General features: G+C 40.4%; 3 protein-coding genes across 7 annotated transcripts in view; 1 reads left to right on the top strand and 2 right to left on the bottom strand.

Moving 5' to 3' along the window:
• DNASE2B (deoxyribonuclease 2 beta) overlaps positions 1-9,615 on the bottom strand; it is a 17,411-nt gene extending 7,796 nt beyond the window's left edge. The window contains exons 1-2 of the mRNA XM_017869106.1: positions 9,463-9,615; positions 5,771-5,948 (exon numbers count right to left, since the gene is read on the bottom strand). Of these exons, the coding sequence (XP_017724595.1) occupies positions 5,771-5,948; positions 9,463-9,587 (303 nt within the window). The 5' untranslated portion in view covers positions 9,588-9,615. The remainder of the gene's footprint in view (positions 1-5,770; positions 5,949-9,462) is intronic.
• LOC108527687 (uricase) overlaps positions 1-18,303 on the top strand; it is a 51,415-nt gene that overhangs the window by 7,298 nt on the left and 25,814 nt on the right. Inside the window, exon 1 of one of the 2 annotated variants that reach the window (XM_017869108.1) lies at positions 10,309-10,380. The exons of the other annotated variant lie outside the window; for it this stretch is intronic. Coding sequence (XP_017724597.1) covers positions 10,351-10,380 — 30 coding nt within the window. The 5' untranslated portion in view covers positions 10,309-10,350. Of the gene's footprint in view, positions 1-10,308; positions 10,381-18,303 lie in introns of those variants that run through there. 2 annotated transcript variants of the gene reach the window in all.
• The window catches only part of SAMD13 (sterile alpha motif domain containing 13), a 98,553-nt gene continuing 89,832 nt past the window's right edge, over positions 9,583-18,303 (bottom strand). For all 4 annotated transcript variants that reach the window (XM_017869110.1, XM_017869113.1, XM_017869111.1 and 1 more), the window contains one exon: positions 9,583-9,826. In XM_017869110.1, the coding sequence (XP_017724599.1) occupies positions 9,593-9,826 (234 nt within the window). In that variant the 3' untranslated portion in view covers positions 9,583-9,592. The remainder of the gene's footprint in view (positions 9,827-18,303) is intronic.

The following is an 18,303-nucleotide window of genomic DNA, read 5'->3' as shown; positions in this document are numbered from 1 at the left end:
GCCGGGCGCGGTGGCTCAAGCCTGTAATCCCAGCACTTTGGGAGGCCGAGACGGGGGGATCACGAGGTCAGGAGATGGAGACCATCCTGGCTAACACGGTGAAGCCCCGTCTCTACTGAAAAATACAAAAAAAACTAGCCAGGCGAGGTGGCAGGCGCCTGTAGTCCCAGCTACTCAGGAGGCTGAGGCAGGATAATTGGCGTAAACCCGGGAAGCGGAGCTTGCAGTGAGCCGAAATCTGGCCACTGCACTCCAGCCTGGGCGACGGAGCGAGACTCCGTCTCAAAAAAAAAAAAAAAAAAAAGAAAGGCCCTTGCTTTCTTCTTAGAAAACGAAGTCAATAAAGAAGACTCTCATAGTTGCTTATTTGATGTAATAAAATTTTTTTTTTAAAAATGCACAACATAGTCTGTTGTTGCATTCTTGTCTACTGTGTTTAGGAATACCCTGAAAAGTAAGCTGTTTTCTTACCTTCATTTTCCATAATTGATCATAGCTACTGAATGGCATTCATATCATCATCTGGAGAACTCTGAAGAGTTAGTTACTCTATGAGTTTGCACTGAATGTGGTAAGGAGGCCATTTTTGTGCCTTTGGGGTACAATATGGAGGAATTCTGGGATGATCCAGTGAGGAATTTATTCTTTATGATAAATGAAGTTTATTATTCTGAGTGTAACTGCCAGCTGAAGTTAAATGGATTGTAGCCTTAGTTGGAAGAGAGGCTATTGATAAAGGGAAAAGATCATGGATTTAAGAGTAGGCATGTGCCTTTGAACAGCTTTATTCCTTTAACACATATGTTCTGTATTGTTTTGACTATTGAGTGTTGAACAAGAGGGGTACAGTCTCTGCCCCCGTCTAGCAGAAAATATAGTCAGACAAGTATAGGCAATATAGTTTGATAAATGTTTATGAAGGTGCATGGAAGATTCTTATTTGTAAATGCAAGAGAAGGGAAACAATTCCAAATGTAACCCAGCTATTGGCCTTGGTCACCTTCACATTTGAGATTTAAAACCAGTCGGTCTAATCTTGCATTTCACTCTCTGTCAGAGGTTCAACTCCAGATCAAGGGGTGGAGGAGTAATATTCTCACAGTCATTTCTGGCACATAATTCCAGCTTCCAAAGAACACTGAGTCATACCTGGATATCAAACTGCTGTTGCTCTCTTCTTTTGGCTCTGTGCCAATCAAGCATAGCAATCAGTCCCTTTACTGTCATTTTCCCCCCAGAACCTATCACTCAAGACATTGCATGTGGCAGGTTTTACTAAAGGTAAGAAATATTGAATGGTTTTACATCACCATAAGGGCTTAACCCAGTCTCTCTCCATGTTTCTTATGCTTTTTAATCCCTGGCTTCCTTCCATCCCTTTTTTTGTTTAGCAGAGCAGTTTAACTGTGTCTCCCTGCTAGGGTGTGGGGCTACCTTTGCACCTCCAAAGATTATTATTGTATTGGCCAAGCGAAGGCCTGTCTACTCCAACTAAGGCAAGTAACAGAGGCTTTACAATGTTGCTCTTTCCTTCTTCCTCCCGCAGCAGTCTCATTGATGGGGAAGGGAACAATGTAGACGTTATTTTCCCACTAATAGATATGCTCCTGGTCCCCATCCCCAACCTGGAAAGCAGAAGCAGCTACAGGCAGTTTTCATTTTATATAATACGGTTGGCCCTTGGGTTTGAACTGCATGGGTCTATTTGTATGCAGGCTTTTAAAAACATATATAGGAAAATTTAGGGGGGATTTTTGACCATTTGAAAAAAAACTCACAGATGAACCACATAGCCTAGAAATATTTTTAAAAATTAAGAAAAAGTTAGATATATCATGAATGTATACAATATATGCAGATACTGTATATAGATACTATATAAATACTATATATAGATACATTTGCTGCCCTAAAATATGCACAAATCTATTATAAAAAGTTAAAATTTATCAAAATTTACATATACAAACACAGACCAAACATGGTGCCATTCACAGTCAAGAAATATAAACAAACATAAATATGCAGTATTAAGTCATAACTGCATTAAATTAACTGTAGTAATACTGTACTACTGTAATAATTTGATAGCCACCTCTTGTCACCATTGAGATGAGCTCAAGTCTTGTGAATATCTGCTGAAAATGCCACATGACACTAACAACCTCCACACAAGCAGTTCTCTCCAGTAAATTGCATACTGTAGTCAAAAGTGATCTCTCACAGCTCTTGCATATTTTTCATCATGTTTGGGGCAATATCAGAAACCTTGAATAAAACCATAGGACCTATACTGAGTGCCACTACTGGCGCTGGAAATGCTTCTAAAAAGCAAAGACAAGTCATGACATTACAAGAATATGTTGAATTGCTTGATAAGTACTGCGGATTGAGGTCTGCAGCTTCAGTTGCCTGCCATTTCAAGATAAGTGAATACAGCATAAGGGCCGTTGTGAAAAACGGAAAGGAAATTTGTGAAACCCTCACTGTAGCTATGCCAGCAGGTATGAAAACCTTGCACTTTTTACAAAATACTTTTATAGCTCATACTTAAAATTAAAATGCAGCTTTTCTATGGGTGCAGGATTGCTATAAGAAAGGAATACCATAGACTCTAATATGATTTGAGAAAAAGTGAAGTCACTATATGACAAAGCAGAAGGAAGGTAGATCATCTAAAGCTGGAGAATTTAATACCAGCAAAGGATGGTTTGACAATTTTAGAAAGAGGTTTGGCCTGAAAAAAAACTAAGATAACAGAAGAAATAGCTTTTGCTGACCAAGAGGCAGCAGATTAATTCCCAGATGCTATCAATAAAATCATTAAGGAGAAAGAATTTCTTCCTGAGCAGGTTTTTAATGCAGATGAAAATTCCTTATTCTGGAAAAAAAAGTGCCACAAAGGACATTTATTGGTAAGGAAGAGAAGCAAGCATCAGGATTTAAGGCAGGAAGGGACAGATTAACTCTACTGTTTTGTGCAAATGCAGTTGGGTTGATAATCAGGACTACACCTATCTATAAAGCTGCTAACTCTTGAGCCTTGAAGGGAAAAGATATATACCAGCTGCCAGTTGTACAAGAAGAAGATCTGGGCAACAAGAACCCTTTTACTGAATTGGTTCCATTGATGCTTTGTCTCTAAAGTCAGAAGGTACCTTGCCAGTAAGGAACTGCCTTTTAAAGTTCTTTTGGTATTGGATAGTGCCACTGGGCACTAAAAATCCCATGAGTTCAACACCAAAGGTGTCAAAGTTGTCCACCTGCCCCCAAACATAATGTCTCTGATTCAGCCTCTAAATCAGATTCATAAGGATTTTTAAGGCTCATTACATATGGTGCTCTCTGGAAAGGATTGTCAGTGCTATGGAACACATTATAGAACATGTGTTCTATCACACATGAGAGGATTATAGCATTGAAGATGCCATTTCTGTTATAGGAAAAGCCATGAAAGCCATCAAGCCCAAACCATTACATTCCTGCTGGAAAAAACTGTGTCCAGATGTTGTGCATGACTTCACAGGATGTATGACAGAGTCAATCAAGAAAGTCATGAAAGAGATTGTGGATATGGCAAGAAAGGTTGGGGGTGATGGGTTTCAAGATAAGATTCTTGGAGAAATTCAAAAGCTAATAGACACCACACTAGAGAAATTAACAGAGCATGACTCAATTTAACCAGAGCCAGATGATGAGCAAGAAGACATAGAAGAGGTGGTGCAAGAACACAAATCAACATTAGACAATCTGTTAGAAGCATTCTGATCATTCAAGACTACTTTTAGGCCGGGTGCAGTGTCTCATACTTATAACCTCAGCACTTTGGGAGGCCAATGTGGGCAGATTGCTTGAGTCCAGGAATTTGAGACCAGCCTGGGTAACATTGTGAAACCCTATCTCTACCCCGCCGCCACCTCCCCCCAGCCAAAAAAAAAAAAAAAAAATTAGCCAGGCATGATGGTGCATGCCTGTAGTCCCAGCTACTCCAGAGGCTGAGGTGGAAGGGTCACCTGAGCGTGGGAGGTTGAGGCAACAGATAGCTCTTATGGTGCCACTGCACTGCAACCTGGGGGTCAAAGGAGATCCTGTCTCAAAAGAAAAAAATAAAAAGACTGCTTTTAACTTCTTTTACAACATGAACCCATCTGTGATACAGGCACTGAAACTAAAGCAAATGGTGAAAAAAAGATTACTACTGCATAGAAACGTTTTGGAGAAATGAAAAGCAAATAGAAGTCATTGTATATTTTCATATGAAAGTTACACTGAGTGTGCCTGCCTCTCTTGCTTCCCCTTCCACCTTCCCCACCTCTTCCGTCTCTGCCACCCCCGAAATAGCAAGACCAGCCCTTCCCCTTCTTCCTTCTGCTCAGCCGACTCAACAGGAAGATGACAAGGATGAAGACATTTATGATGATCCATTTCCACTTAATGAAGAGTGAATATATTCTCTCTTCCTTAATGATTTTCTTCATAACATTTTCCTTTCTCTAGCTTACTTTATTGTTAAGAACACAGTATATAAGATATATAACATAAAAAATACACATTATTCGACTATTGATGTTCTCCAGTCAAACAGTAAGCTGTTAGTAGATACATTTTTAGGAAGTCAAAAGTTATACATAAATTGTTGACTGCATGACGGCCAGCACCCCTACACCAGCATGGTTCAGGGTCAGCTGTCGTCTGTTTATTCAAAGCAGGGTTGTTGAGACAAAATAATTTTGAAAAGCATCTAGAAAAGTGCTTGGCACGTCACATGTTCTCAAATAGCCTACAGATAAGTTTTAACTTTGTAACTTGACTCTAAAGGCTAGTCTTAATGGCAGGCAAATAACATGAATATTACCACACACCATGTCAGTTCCCTGTGTATTTTGAGTAAATACTCAGATACACATGTGCAGTGCTAGAGGCTAAAAAGGTATTGTTGTGGGCATTAAATTACTTGACATATGTAAAGGCCCACCATACAGTCTAGCATATTATAGGAACAGAGTCATGTTATGTATTTACTTGTCTATAAGTTATTGTTAGGAAATGCATACATGAGTATAATTGGATGTTAATCATGGCTTGATTTTATTTGTCACCCCTGGTTGGAAAGTAGTATCTTGAAACTAAGCAACAGATGGTGCCTGGGATATTGGGAGCATGCCCACATTAAGCCAGCAGGTCTATTTGCCTGTATCTCTTTGGCTGGTTAGCTCATTGCCTGATAAAGTCCAGATATAGCAGGGATAATCTCCACCCAAGCAAGTTAGTTCTAGGGCCTTGAACTAGAGTCCTAGTTTTCAACATATCATTTTGAAAACAATTAATTGAAAGGAAGATCAAGTAGAACCCTTTACTGAGCTCACCACCACTGATAACACCATGACATAAACAATCCATAACCCATAGCATGTTAATCACAGATCTGTATTGCCCTGCAGCAGCAGAGGCTCCTCTCCCTATTTCTATTAGATGAATAAGCAAACTGACAGACATTTTGGCAGCCGGAAGACTTCAGTATACAATTCACACCTTGCCTAGTGGTACCACTGGACATGGTGCCATGTAAATTTGGCATTGCTGTAGAGTACGATGACATGTTTCATGTCAGATTGACTCAGATAGTTGTCTTGAGCTGGTTCTGAGCTAGCTTACTTCAAGGTGCTAGGACTGGGAGTTGGGTAGGTGAACAGAAAACTCTGGTGAAGGCTTTGGACTCAGTTTTATGCATTTTATATTATTCAAGTGAACAATTAACTATATAACATACCTTAGAGGCATATGCTTCATATAGCTGTTGTAATGTCCTTCCCAAAACACTCTTGGTGGTATTCATTAGTTGCTCACTCTTCCTCCAGCTTCTAGTTGTAGAGTCTAGGTACAGGTACTCTAACCCAGTCTCTCCACTTTCCTTGTTTTGTCTTTTAGGTAACTTATAAAAAGTAAACCTAACAGATAAAATAATTATGAATTACTAACATTTATTGACTGCTTTCCTGTGGCAGTAACTGTGTTACACACTTCAATATATCTCTCACTTGTGTTTCATGGAAGACCTCTAAGGAAAGGGATTTGCTCAAGCTCTCTGTCTCTTTCTTCACCCTTATCTTTGCTCCTCCCCAGAGAAGAAAATAAAAATCTGATTGGATATGTTCTAAGACCTTGGTTATACTGGTGGGTGGAGTCCCTGAAGTGGAAGTCCATATACGTTGAGAGTGGCTCTTTCTGTTGCTTCCGTGATCCATGTGGCTACAGTGGAGAGAAGGCCAAGGCCCAGGCCATGCAGTTGGCTGACTGGGTATGAGATTTGGGTTTGGGCTTCAGGAGAGGTGGAAGGTACTTTGAGCCCCTGTCCTGAACTGCATTCTTCAGCTCAGTTTATCAGAATACTCTGCCTTGATGATTCAGGGCTAAAACCAAGCAATTAAGTAGGCCCTTTCCTTCCTTTACTATTGTTTTCCATTTGTATATCTCCCTTGGATATCTCACAGGAAGGAGAGGTAGCTCAGCCAAGAAGCATTAAGACATTATTGGATTACCTAGCTCAGAGTTTCTCAATGTACTCTATTCACATTTTCGGCCAGATCATTCTTTGTTGTGGGAGCTGTCCTCTGCATTGTAGGATCCCTACCCTCTACCTATTAGATGCCAGTAGCACTGCCAAGCTGTGACAATCAAAATTATCTCCAGACATTATCAAAAGTCCTCTGAGGGCAAAATTACCCTTGGTTGAGAACCACTGATCTGGCCAAATACTTTCTAATAGCATGAACCCCACCATTAACCCCTAAACACTCACAGTGCACCAAACATTATAATATATACACTATTACCATACAACAGTGCCACAAACCCGTAAAGGCTGCACACTCTTCACTCGGTCCCCTTCAGTCTTATACTTTATTTAAGTGAACTCTTTCCTGCCCTGCTTATGTTTTCTTACAGGGTCAGGTCCTCACATGTGGCAGGAAACATGAAATTATTCTTTGGTGCTGACTTGATGGTCCCTTTTCTTACCTGTCTCAATAAATGTTAGCAGCTTGGCAGCAAGTTGCTTATATTCTCTCTAACAGACGTTGCTAAGTAATATGTCCATTCACTTGTGGCAAAAATGATTTTCTATATCAATCACAATTTGGTGGCCCACCAATGAAGGGTTTGTGAGCTATCAGTGTGCTGATATCAACTGGCACACCAGTTGAGAACCAGTACTTTTAAACATTTTTCCTGGGTGACCGTTTCTAATTATGTACTCTAGAGTCCTCAATCTCTTTCTAGCCCAGACCTTTCTGCTGAGGTCCAGAGAAACCTAAACACAAAGATGTCCCAGAAACCCCCAACACCATATATTTGAAACCAAGTTTATAATATTTTGCTCCAAATCTGCTCATCCCACACTATTAGGGAACATATTCACACAGTCACAGAAGCAGAAACCTAAAATTATTTATTTATTTATTTTTTGAGATGGAGTCCCACTCTTGTTGCTTAGGCTGGAGTGCAATGGCATGATCTTGGTTCACTGAAACCTCCTACTCCTGGGTTCAAGCAATTCTCCAGCCTCAGCTTCCCAAGTAGCTGGATTACAGGCATGCGCCACCACGCCTGGCTAATTTTGTATTTTTAGTAGAGATGCGGTTTCTCCATGTTGGTCAGGCTGGTCTTGAACTCTTGACCTCAGGTGATCTGCCTGCCTCGGCCTCCCAAGGTGCTGGGATTACAGGCATGAGCCACTGCACCTGGCCAACCTAAAATTATTTCTTAACATGTCCCTTTCTCCTACCTGCTGCAGCCCATCCATCACCAAGTCTTCTCAGCATGTCCTTCTTTCTATTTCCATGACCACTTTTTTTTTTTTTTTTTTTTCCTTTTTTGGAGACAGAGTTTCACTGTTGTCGCCCAGGCTGGAGTGCAATGGCACAATGTCGGCTCACCACAACCTCTGCCTCCGGGGTTCAAGTGATTCTTGTGCCTCAGCCTCCTGAGTAGCTGGGATCACAAGCATGTGCCACCACACCCGGCTAATTTTGTATTTTTAGTAGAGGTGGGATTTCTCCATGTTGGTCAGGCTGGTCTCGAACTCCCAACCTCAGGTGATCCACCCACCTTGGCCTCCCAAAGTGCTGGGATTACAGGCGTGAGCCACCGCACCCGGTCCCATGGCCACTTCTTTAACTCAGGCCCACACCTCTTCTTACCTGTAATGCTGCAAAAGTGCTCCTGGTCTCTGTGATGCTAGGCTGCTCCCCATCAATCCAGCCCTCTTAGTACTGCCAATGGGCTTCCTAAAGTGCAAATCTCACCATTCACACCCCTGCTTGAAGTCCTCCAGTAGCTCCCTTTCAATGTCAAGTTCAAACCTTATAGCTCAGCACACAGACCCCCTGGCTGTTCCCACCTCTGTAACCTCACCTCCGGTCGTCTTCCTGTATTCTCCTGAAGTTCCAGCAATACCAAACTACTTGCAACTCCCAAATTTCCATGTTGCCTCTTGCTTCTCTACCTCCTCATTGCTCCTTCATGGGCCTGAGATGCCCTTGCACATCCCTTCTTTTTCCAGCTACTTCCTAATTGTTCCTAAAACTTAGATCAAAAACTACGTCCTCAGAGAAGCTTTCTGGGCTCTCTGTTCCCCTATGTTCCACCTATGCCCTTACCACATAACTGTGAGGTCCTTGAGGGTAGGAACCATGTTTTGTTCATATTTGTAGTTTCAAAACTCCACACAGAGCTCTGTTGAGCTCAGTAACTGCTGTAAGACTGACTACTGCCTTGAGTATATCTGTGTTCTCTAGCCTGAAGTTTACACAAAAAGCTTGACACCAACCATTATGGCAGACTTAAATATCCCAATTAAAGAGGGAAAAAGTAATTAAAGCTTTAGGAGAACTCATGACTATAATGTAAAACAGCATTTAATGTCTTTGACACTGTACAACAGGCCAGTGACCTACCTACCACTCATGGCATCAACTGCCTCTGCTGCCACACAAACCTAGGTTAGGCAAAGAGTGCTGTGTGTGACCAGATCCCCCTTCTCCTTCTCATAAGGAGAAGCACATGCTCCATTTTCAGAAAAAAAATAATCTGGCTTCTTTACTCTATCAGTCTTTAAAAGGATGTTGGAAATGTTCTGTTAGGAAAAACCACGATGTAATTAAAAGAAACTGCCCGCTGACAGAAGCTGCCAGTTCAATCCCACTTCTGTGGCTACCAGCCTCGTCCTGCTGAGAACAGGGAATCAGGCCCAAGAGGGGCTGCTCAGCTCTTCTTCAGGGGGAAACTCCCTCACTCAGAAGCCTACCCCTGCTTGGGAATTTGGCCCATTTGCACACTTTAACTTCCTTTATTTGTAAAGGGAGGAAAGAGAATGGATATTCCCTTAGGAACTTCCCAGTGAGCCAGGCCAACTCTCACACTGAGGCTGTTTGCATGCAGCAATCCTTCCATTCATTTACCTACCAGTCCACAGCTTTCCCTTCTTCATTTCTGCATGAAATTGTTGCTGCCCCCAGCACCCCAAAGAGGCCAAGGAAGACCAAAGCAAAGGATGTTCTTAGCAGTCTTGCCATCATTTTCTGTTTCATTTATTTCATGCCACAGCAGGACACTTTCCACATAGATTGTGGTGTCTGAGTTTCAAGGCACTCTCAGGCTGTGCTGGCTCTGACGTTTGATTCCATTTACCTGTTCTGTTCGCTGTTCGGGGCATTTTCAGAATGGGATGGATCCCATGTAATTGTGCGATTCTGTCACAACATGCCAGCGTGACTCCGGATGTCTTTGTGCTGAATTGTTGACTGGTTTGCAAAGTCATCAAAACATTCTGCAGAAAAAGAGAGAAATATAGTTAACTCTTTGGAGTGAACATTGTTGTATAAAATTCAGTGGGCAGGGGAATATCATTTTAATAAGTAGATGTTAAATATATTTCATGTCTTCTCCTCCTGATTGACTCAATGAATGAGAGCAAATGCAGGTGGTTCGTACATTAAACAGACATGATGAAACCTTATGTCTTCATAATAATTAGGATCTGTCACTTATAATAATCTCTGTCATAAGGAACCAGTTGCTAAGGGGTACTTCAAAGGGTTGCTTCAAAATAACAGTAAATTTAACTGTATTTTACCAAAGATGTTTACATATTCTCTCCACCTCCCTGGTTTTAGCCACTCACTGTGGTGCTTCACTTCAAAGAAGCTTTGGTGTCCAGTTGGCTGCTATGCATAGGTAAACATATTGATCACCCACTCTTCAGGTTAATAAAAAATGTTACAAACATCTATTTTGCCCAAACTATGCCTTCTCATTCTCGAAGCTGAGTCTGAAGTAGAAAACCAAAAGAAAATGGCCCACTACCATAACAACTATAAAAAGGTGAGACCAATTTCTTTGTGAAACAGGGAAGGAGTAGATAGACATATGAAAATCATTTTTTAAATTCATACTTTTGCATCAATTATTAAAGCTGCCATTATAATAAATAGCAGTTTACATCATGCCTGGAAATAATGCTGCGTCTCTGATAATCACAGTGCTAACTATAATAGTTCCAGATCAGAGGATCCAGACCAAACTGAAGCCTTGTAAATCAGATTACCTCTGTGGTTACCCTAGAACTGTTCCCAATTCTCAGGATTCATAGAAAAGGGGAAGGCTTGTGTCTCTATCCTAAGACAGAGTTTTGGGAGGAGGACTCTGTACCACCTGCCCAATTACCTGGGATACCTGCAAAAAAAAAAGGCAGAATTCTAGGCCTTATTCCAAACCTGCTACATCAGAATTCTTCCAGTTGGGCTCAGGAATCTATATTTTTAATAAGCTTATTGGTGAAGTTGGTGTACCCTAAAGTTTGAAACTCACTGTCCTGAGGCCAAGACTATGCTGTATTTGGTAGATTCACAGCTTTCTGCAGGGAGCAGGCTAAATTGGTTAAATGAAGAAATATTTTTCTTACCCATTCCTCCATGGGTATTATTGTTATTATTTTGAGATGAAGTGTTGATCTTGTTGCCCAGGCTGGAGTGTACCCACCTTGGCCTTGGAATCCATCCACCTCTTCCTCCCAAAGTGCTGGGGTTACAGGCGTGAACCACTGTGCCCGGTCTCATTTTGTTTTATGTATTTTCTTCCTGTGTTCAGAGAAAAGGATTTCAACAACCCCATCCTTTTTATCAATTAAAAAAAAATTTTTTTAAATTATCAGCTGGACGCAGTGGCTTATGCCTGTAATCTCAACACTTTGGAGGCTAAGGCAGGAGGATTGCTTGAGCCCAGAAGTTCAAGACCAGCCTGGACAACATAGCAAGAACTTATCTCTACAAACAATAAACAAAAATTAGCCGAGCATGGTGGCACATGCTTGTAGTCCCAGCTGCTCAGGAGGCTGAGGTGGGAGGATGGCTTGAGCCCAGGAAGTCGAGGCTGCAGTGAGCCATGATGGTACCACTGCACTTCAGCCTGGGAGACAGAGTGAGATTGTCTCAAAAAAAAAAAAAAATATATATATATATATATGTGTGTGTGTGTGTGTGTGTGTGTGTGTGTATACTATATGAGAGAGAGAAAGACAGAGAGAGAGACAGAGAGACAGAGAGAGAGAGATTACTCTTCTCTCTTAAAGTAAAAATAGGAGACAGAGTCTTGCTGCGTCACCCAGGCCGGAGTGTAGTGGCGCAATCTCAGCTCACTGCCACCTCCATCTCCCATGTTCAAGTAATTCTCCCACCTCAGCCTCCCGGGTAGCTGGGATTACAGGAGCCCACCACCACGCCTGGCTAATTTTTGTATTTTTAGTAGAGATGGGTTTCACCATATTGGCCAGGCTGGTCTCAAATTCCTCACCGCAGATGATCTACCTGCCTCAGCTTCCCAAAGTGCTGAGATTACTGGTGTGAGCCACTGCACCAGGCCAAAAAATTTTATTTATTTACTTATTTATTTATCTGTGAGTCTTTTTGGTATTACAACTAATAACAGATACACACCAGTAGGATTCACTAATGCATTTAGAGAATGTAAGCAAATTGTTTTCAGTTATGTAGGGCTAAAGACAGTTTGTTGAGTAGGGTTTAAAATTATTCCTGTTTTCTTCTCCTTAGTAATTACACACTTAGCGCAGTGCCTGGTAATAGTAAATGATTCATAAATGTTAGCTAAGATTATTCTTACTACAACCTGAGCTTTTCCTGTAAGGTGGTTGGGGGACATCTGTGTTAGAATGATGTTTACTAAATCCAATTTTATTTCAAGGTCTGGAAAGACACTTTTAGGTTGGTTTCTTTCAGATGTCACTTCCAGTAAACTTCCTTATCTCCCATTGTTGCTAACCTGATCATGCTGGTTGTCAGTCAACAACCTTTCTTATACAATCACTACTGTGTCTAACACTGTACCAGACATTGAAGATCTCCAGGGATTTCAACATTACCTAAAACCTAGAGTCCAGTCTGTTTCAGTTTTTACTAAAAACAGCAAAGTAATTTGGAAAGAAACCTATGAATTTGGCGAATGAGGAAAATGCAAACTGTACAGAATGTTTTTCATAATATTATCTGCTTTTGAAGCCCAAGTAGTATAATATTATGTAAATGCCATAGTTCCTTCATAACCTGATTGCCTCTAAAAACCGTAGAAAATGCCCTCATTGTAACTTGACCAAGTACTATACAGTGTACAAGTAAGAATTCTTTGCTAGGTAATGGGCTTTTAATTTCATGATTGAAGTTTTGTAGTCACCCAATTATTCTGGAAAATCTCAGTCTTGAGCTCTTCAAACAGTGCCTCTTCCACATTCTCTTTATTATATCTTTCTAGTACATTTTATGTGTTGTTCATATATTCTAGCTCCTTGTATGTCTGCATTAATCCTTATGATTATTTATTTAGATCTCTCTTCCAGTTCTCTAATTCTCTCTTTGTCAGCATTAATCTGTTACCTAATCTGTCTTTTCCAAATAACTAATTCTTTTAAAAAATGTTTTCTTTAAAAATCTTTATTTTTTATTTGTACATTGACAAACTATACTTATATATATCTTAATTCTTTTTGTGTTATGTTTAATGTGCTTCTTAATCCACTTATTAATGCATTTTACAAGTTCTTTTTTTTTTTAAATTCACTTGGTCTTTCTTATGGTCTTGTTTCTTGCTCATACACCCAATCTTCTCTTTTATTTCTGTAAAATATTAAATATATTATTTTATATTTTGTATCTTATTCAAATACCTGAAGTCTTTGCAGATCAGACTTTGCTATTTGTTATTTCTGAAGCTCTTTCTTATAATACCTTGCTATTGTGTGTACTTTTGATTTTTGGCTATGAGTTCACATTCTGTGAGGATTTTTGGGGATTGAGATAAAGTTGGGTTTCTCAAGAACCTGGTCTCTACTGGCTTCATCAAAGTTCAGTTGTCCTTTGAGGACTCCTGGGAGTCAGGATGCTGGCTTTATTTATTTATTTCCAATAGCGTTTTGAAGTATTATTTACACACTATAAAATTTATCTGTTAAAGTTCAGCTTATTTGTGTTCAGATGTTTACAAGACTGTTCATGGATTGAGTAAAATCTAGAAGTTGACATACTGAAGGAAAAAGTTGATGTACTTGTTGTGGGAGGATGGGGAGAGGACTTGAATTATTTTGATGAAAAGGAATGAGACAAGCAAATGATTCAAGTATTTATAGATTAAAGAATTTAAAGATTAAAAGATTTGCTAGTGAGAAATGCAGTTAAAGGAAAACATAAATACAATAAGTGGAAGAGGACCAGAATATTACGTTTGGCTAATTCCTACTCATCCTTCAGGTTGCTTTGAGCATGCCAATTCTTCCTGGAAGCCATCCTTGATCTCTCCCAATGTGGCTTAGGTGTCCCTGCAATGTATTCTCAGAGCTCACTATCAGTTAGAGTAATTCTCACGATGTGTTGCTAATTACTTGCTTACCTTTCCGAGTCTTCCTCTAGAGAGCAGGGGTCAGAAAACTCCTGTGCCTATTTTTGTAAAGTGTTATTGGAATACATCCACACCCATTCATTTATGTATTACTTATAGATGCTTTTATGCTACAATGGCAGAGTTTACTTGCAACAGAGACCCCACAGCCTAAAAAAGCAAATTAACTTCTTGATTCTTTACAGAAGAAGTTTGTTATAGTCTGTGAAGGCAGAACAGTGCCTGGCTTGTTTACCATTGCATCTCCAGCACATATCACAGTGCTTGTCACCTAGAAGGAGCTAAATAAATACAAGTGAATATACAGATTGAATGAAAAAGTTTTCAGATTCTGCTGTGATTGAGTCAGGGGAAAAAACAAGAAAAAGTTTTCAGAGACATCTCTTTTGGGGTTATATGGAACTTGGAATGAATTTAATCAGAAAATATATAAAAGTGGGTATATAGTAGGTAAAAGTCCCATTAGAAAGAATTTTAATATAATGTTTATAAGTCAGAGAGGCAACTAAGCATAGTAAGAAGAATCAGCCAGACCTGGGGTCCATGGCTGACTCTGCCTCTCACTCGCCATGTGGTTTCCATCAAATGATCAACCATGCTGAACTTCAACTTCCTTTTCTAAGGGTGGGGCTTATGATTTCTGCCTTCATAGAGTGCTCTCAGGATTCAGTGAGACGCTATGTGCACAGTCCCTGTCACATAGCTGACTCTCATAAATGCTGGTTCCTTCTCACCTTGTTTCCTTTTCTTCCATGACAAAGTAACTTTCTTTTCCTTGCAGATAGACTGGAATCAGTCCTTTGGTAAGGTTTTAAATGACCTCAAGCCCACGTTATTTGTGTTTTCAATGCTGTTTATCAGATAAAGGTCTGTGTTCCACTCAAACGAGTGCCATGTTGTTGAAGGCGTGAAGCCGAACTTCCATCTTGCCGCAAGGGGCAACCACCCTAAGATTTGCCTCCTGTTTCACAGCTTAAACCTTCCCACCATAAACACAGAATTCATCTGAGTTCAGAATCCTCTGTAATTAAAAAATAAAAATGACTGAAGTGCTAGAAAAAGGGATGGTTTGTGCAGGGGTAGCTCTTGGTGTGGGGTAAGTTCTGCCTAGCATAGTGTCTTTCCCAGCTCAGCAGGACTTCTTCCACTATATCAGTCTGCCCGTCATCTGTGTGACTTTGGGTAGCTCACTTAATATCTCTGGGCTAGTTTCTTTCTTTCTTTTCTTTTCTTTTTTTTTTTTTTGAGACAGAGCCTTGCTCTGCAGCCAGGCTGGAGTGCAATGGTGCGATCTTGGCTCACTGCAACATTTGCCTCCTGGGTTCAAGTGATTCTCCTGCCTCAGCCTCCCAAGTAGCTGGGATTACAGGCATGCGCCACCACATACAGCTATTTTTTTCTTTCTTTCTTTTTTTTTTTTTTTTGAGACAGAGCCTTGCTCTGCAGCCAGGCTGGAGTGCAATGGTGCGATCTTGGCCCACTGCAACCTCTGGCTCCTGGGTTCAAGTGATTCTCCTGCTTCAGCCTCCCGAGTAGCTGGGACTACAGGCGTGTGCCACCATGCCTGGCTAATTTTTATATTTTTAGTAGAGACGGGGTTTTGCCATGTTGGCCAGGCTGGTCTCCTGGCCTCAAGTGATCCACCCGCTTTGGCCTCCCAAAGTCTAGGATTACAGGAGTGAGCCACCACGCCCAGCCTCTCTGGGCTAGTTTATNTTTTTTTGAGACAGAGCCTTGCTCTGCAGCCAGGCTGGAGTGCAATGGTGCGATCTTGGCCCACTGCAACCTCTGGCTCCTGGGTTCAAGTGATTCTCCTGCTTCAGCCTCCCGAGTAGCTGGGACTACAGGCGTGTGCCACCATGCCTGGCTAATTTTATATTTTAGTAGAGACGGGGTTTTGCCATGTTGGCCAGGCTGGTCTCCTGGCCTCAAGTGATCCACCCGCTTTGGCCTCCCAAAGTCTAGGATTACAGGAGTGAGCCACCACGCCCAGCCTCTCTGGGCTAGTTTATTTTTAAATAGAGTCTCTCTACCAAATCACAAGGTGCTTGTGAGGAATAGATAAGATAATATGGATCCTAGAGGGTGGAAATTTTAAAAATGGTAAAGTGGTATATAAATGCAGCTCTCTACAGCAGCATGGCCAATTCCCTGCTTTGTTGGAATCAGAATAAATGCTTCCTTTCTTTCCCGAATGAATGGAGGGGCCAGCCATCAATTTGGGTGTAGGGCCTATGATGTAGTGGGAAAGAGCATGTCATCTAGGGGCACATGGGCTGAGCTCTCATCCTCTCTCTGTCACCTAGTAACTATGTGACCTCGGGATATCACCTAACCCTAGTGTCTTTTTTGGTCAAAGTTGGATAATAATACCTATTTTACAGGGCTTGTCAAGAAGCAGAGGAAATAATATATGCTAATTTCCTGACATATGAAACTCTTAATAAATGGTTGTTGCTATTTTATTTTCAAGACATGCATTAGGAAACAGACATCTTTCAATGTATGAATTTCAGCAAAATGTTCTTTCAGCTGCCTTTTTGGTGGTCTCCATTAATTCTTTATTGTGGGCTCTTCTGCCCCTAATCCTAGAAGCTCCTGTGGACCTTGTTACAGGTGCACTGCCCCTAAGCCTGTTGGTGCTGTGGAAAGGTTGGCAAGAAAATTAGTATTTCTCCTGGCGATTAGCAATGAGTTTCTCTTTCTTGGTAATAGGTGAAAGAATAAAAAGAAGACTCCTGTAAATGGAGCCTTTATTAGGTAACAGGTTACTGTTTCTGCCATAGTTATGCAGATAAGTTGTTATACTGTTCTTGAAACATCTGCTTGACAAATCCCTTTAGAGTCACTCTTTGAACATAACACATATCTTCCCCCATGATAGCAATAATAGACCACTCTACAGGTTAAAGCAACATGCCATTCTCTATTGGATATCAATATTTTCCCATCAACATTTAGTAGATCCTAGGCAATCAAAAAAATATCAGCTGTCACTAAGATTATCCACCATTATTGTTCTTATCATTATTGTGTATCGTTAAAATCTACCAAAGTGATATTAAGATTGTTCACATGAATGCTCATTTTTCTCATGTTAGCTCAGCATTTTTCTCTGAAGTCTTTTTGTTCATGAATGCCCAAAAAATAGCAGGCAAAGGAGAAACCTGGGAAAATAATTGAAAGAAATTCTCTACCACATTCCAAAGACAACAGAGACTGTCGCTATGATTAATTTTTCCTTCTATCCTGGCACACTGCAACTGAATTGTTATTTATCTATAAGTGATGGGTCCTACATAGCTAGTATTTTGTATTTCTCTCTATTATGGGGAAGAGGGATGATGCTTTAGAAGCTCTTCTAAGACTTGAGAGAAAATTTTAGTCATTTTAAAATTTACATTTATAAGTTTCCCCTTATCTTTCCTAATATGTTTCCAGTCATTTTCTCCAATTAAAACTACGTACATAAACACACATTTGGTGAACATACACATACACCAAATAAAATTCATATTTAAGTATTGGAAAAGCTAAAATTAAACACAACAATAACCTTAAATATCTGCCTTTGCCAGCAGAGTAGAGAAATTTGATGTTGAAGTATGACATGCTAGAATCAAAAACTTAAGACTATAGCTAAAAGAAGCTTCTAAAATGAGGCAATTCTGTGCAAAAAATAAACGAGTATGTGCCAAAGATTTAAGTAGTTGGAAACTGTGTTATAATATTACTACTTCTGCTAATATTTAATAATATAGAGGCCCATGGGTGGTTTCACAAGGATTTTTATTTTCTGAGAATGATTTTGAGCTCACAAGCCACAAAAATCAACCTTATTTCTTTTCCCTATAAGAGTGCTTGTAGGAAAATATGTACTGATATAGGCTGAATCTCCCTATACCCCTCCACCTCATCCTGTAACTTGAAAATATGAACCTGAAACTCCAATGATGAGTGACTTAGAACTGAGAACACATATTTTTCCTGCCAAAATATAAAGGACCTAAATTTTCTGAACTAATCTGAAAAATGAGGAAGCTTGTTTCTTGGACAAATAATCTATGACAATTTTCAAAGCACTGTCAAGTGCTATGGGCAAATATAAAGATGACTCGATCTTGCCTTGAAGACATTGATATTGGGAATACTAAGACATGTACACACATGACAATAACAAAGAGAGTGACCTCAGCTGCCAGTAACTCTTCGCCTAAAGTGCACTGGTAGTTCAAAGGTCAGAGGTGTTATTTCCTCTTGGGGGCATTGGGAAAGCTTTGTGGAGGAGGTCCAATGTGGGATGAACCATGCTCTGTGGAGAGAGGGCATTCTAGGCTGAGGGTA

The sequence above is a fragment of the Rhinopithecus bieti genome, unplaced genomic scaffold (genome assembly GCF_001698545.2).
Source record: "Rhinopithecus bieti isolate Rb0 unplaced genomic scaffold, ASM169854v2 scaffold_4600, whole genome shotgun sequence".
Taxonomy (NCBI): domain Eukaryota; kingdom Metazoa; phylum Chordata; class Mammalia; order Primates; family Cercopithecidae; genus Rhinopithecus; species Rhinopithecus bieti.
Note: the sequence above shows the minus strand (reverse complement) of the source record. Positions and strands in the feature narration are given on the sequence as shown.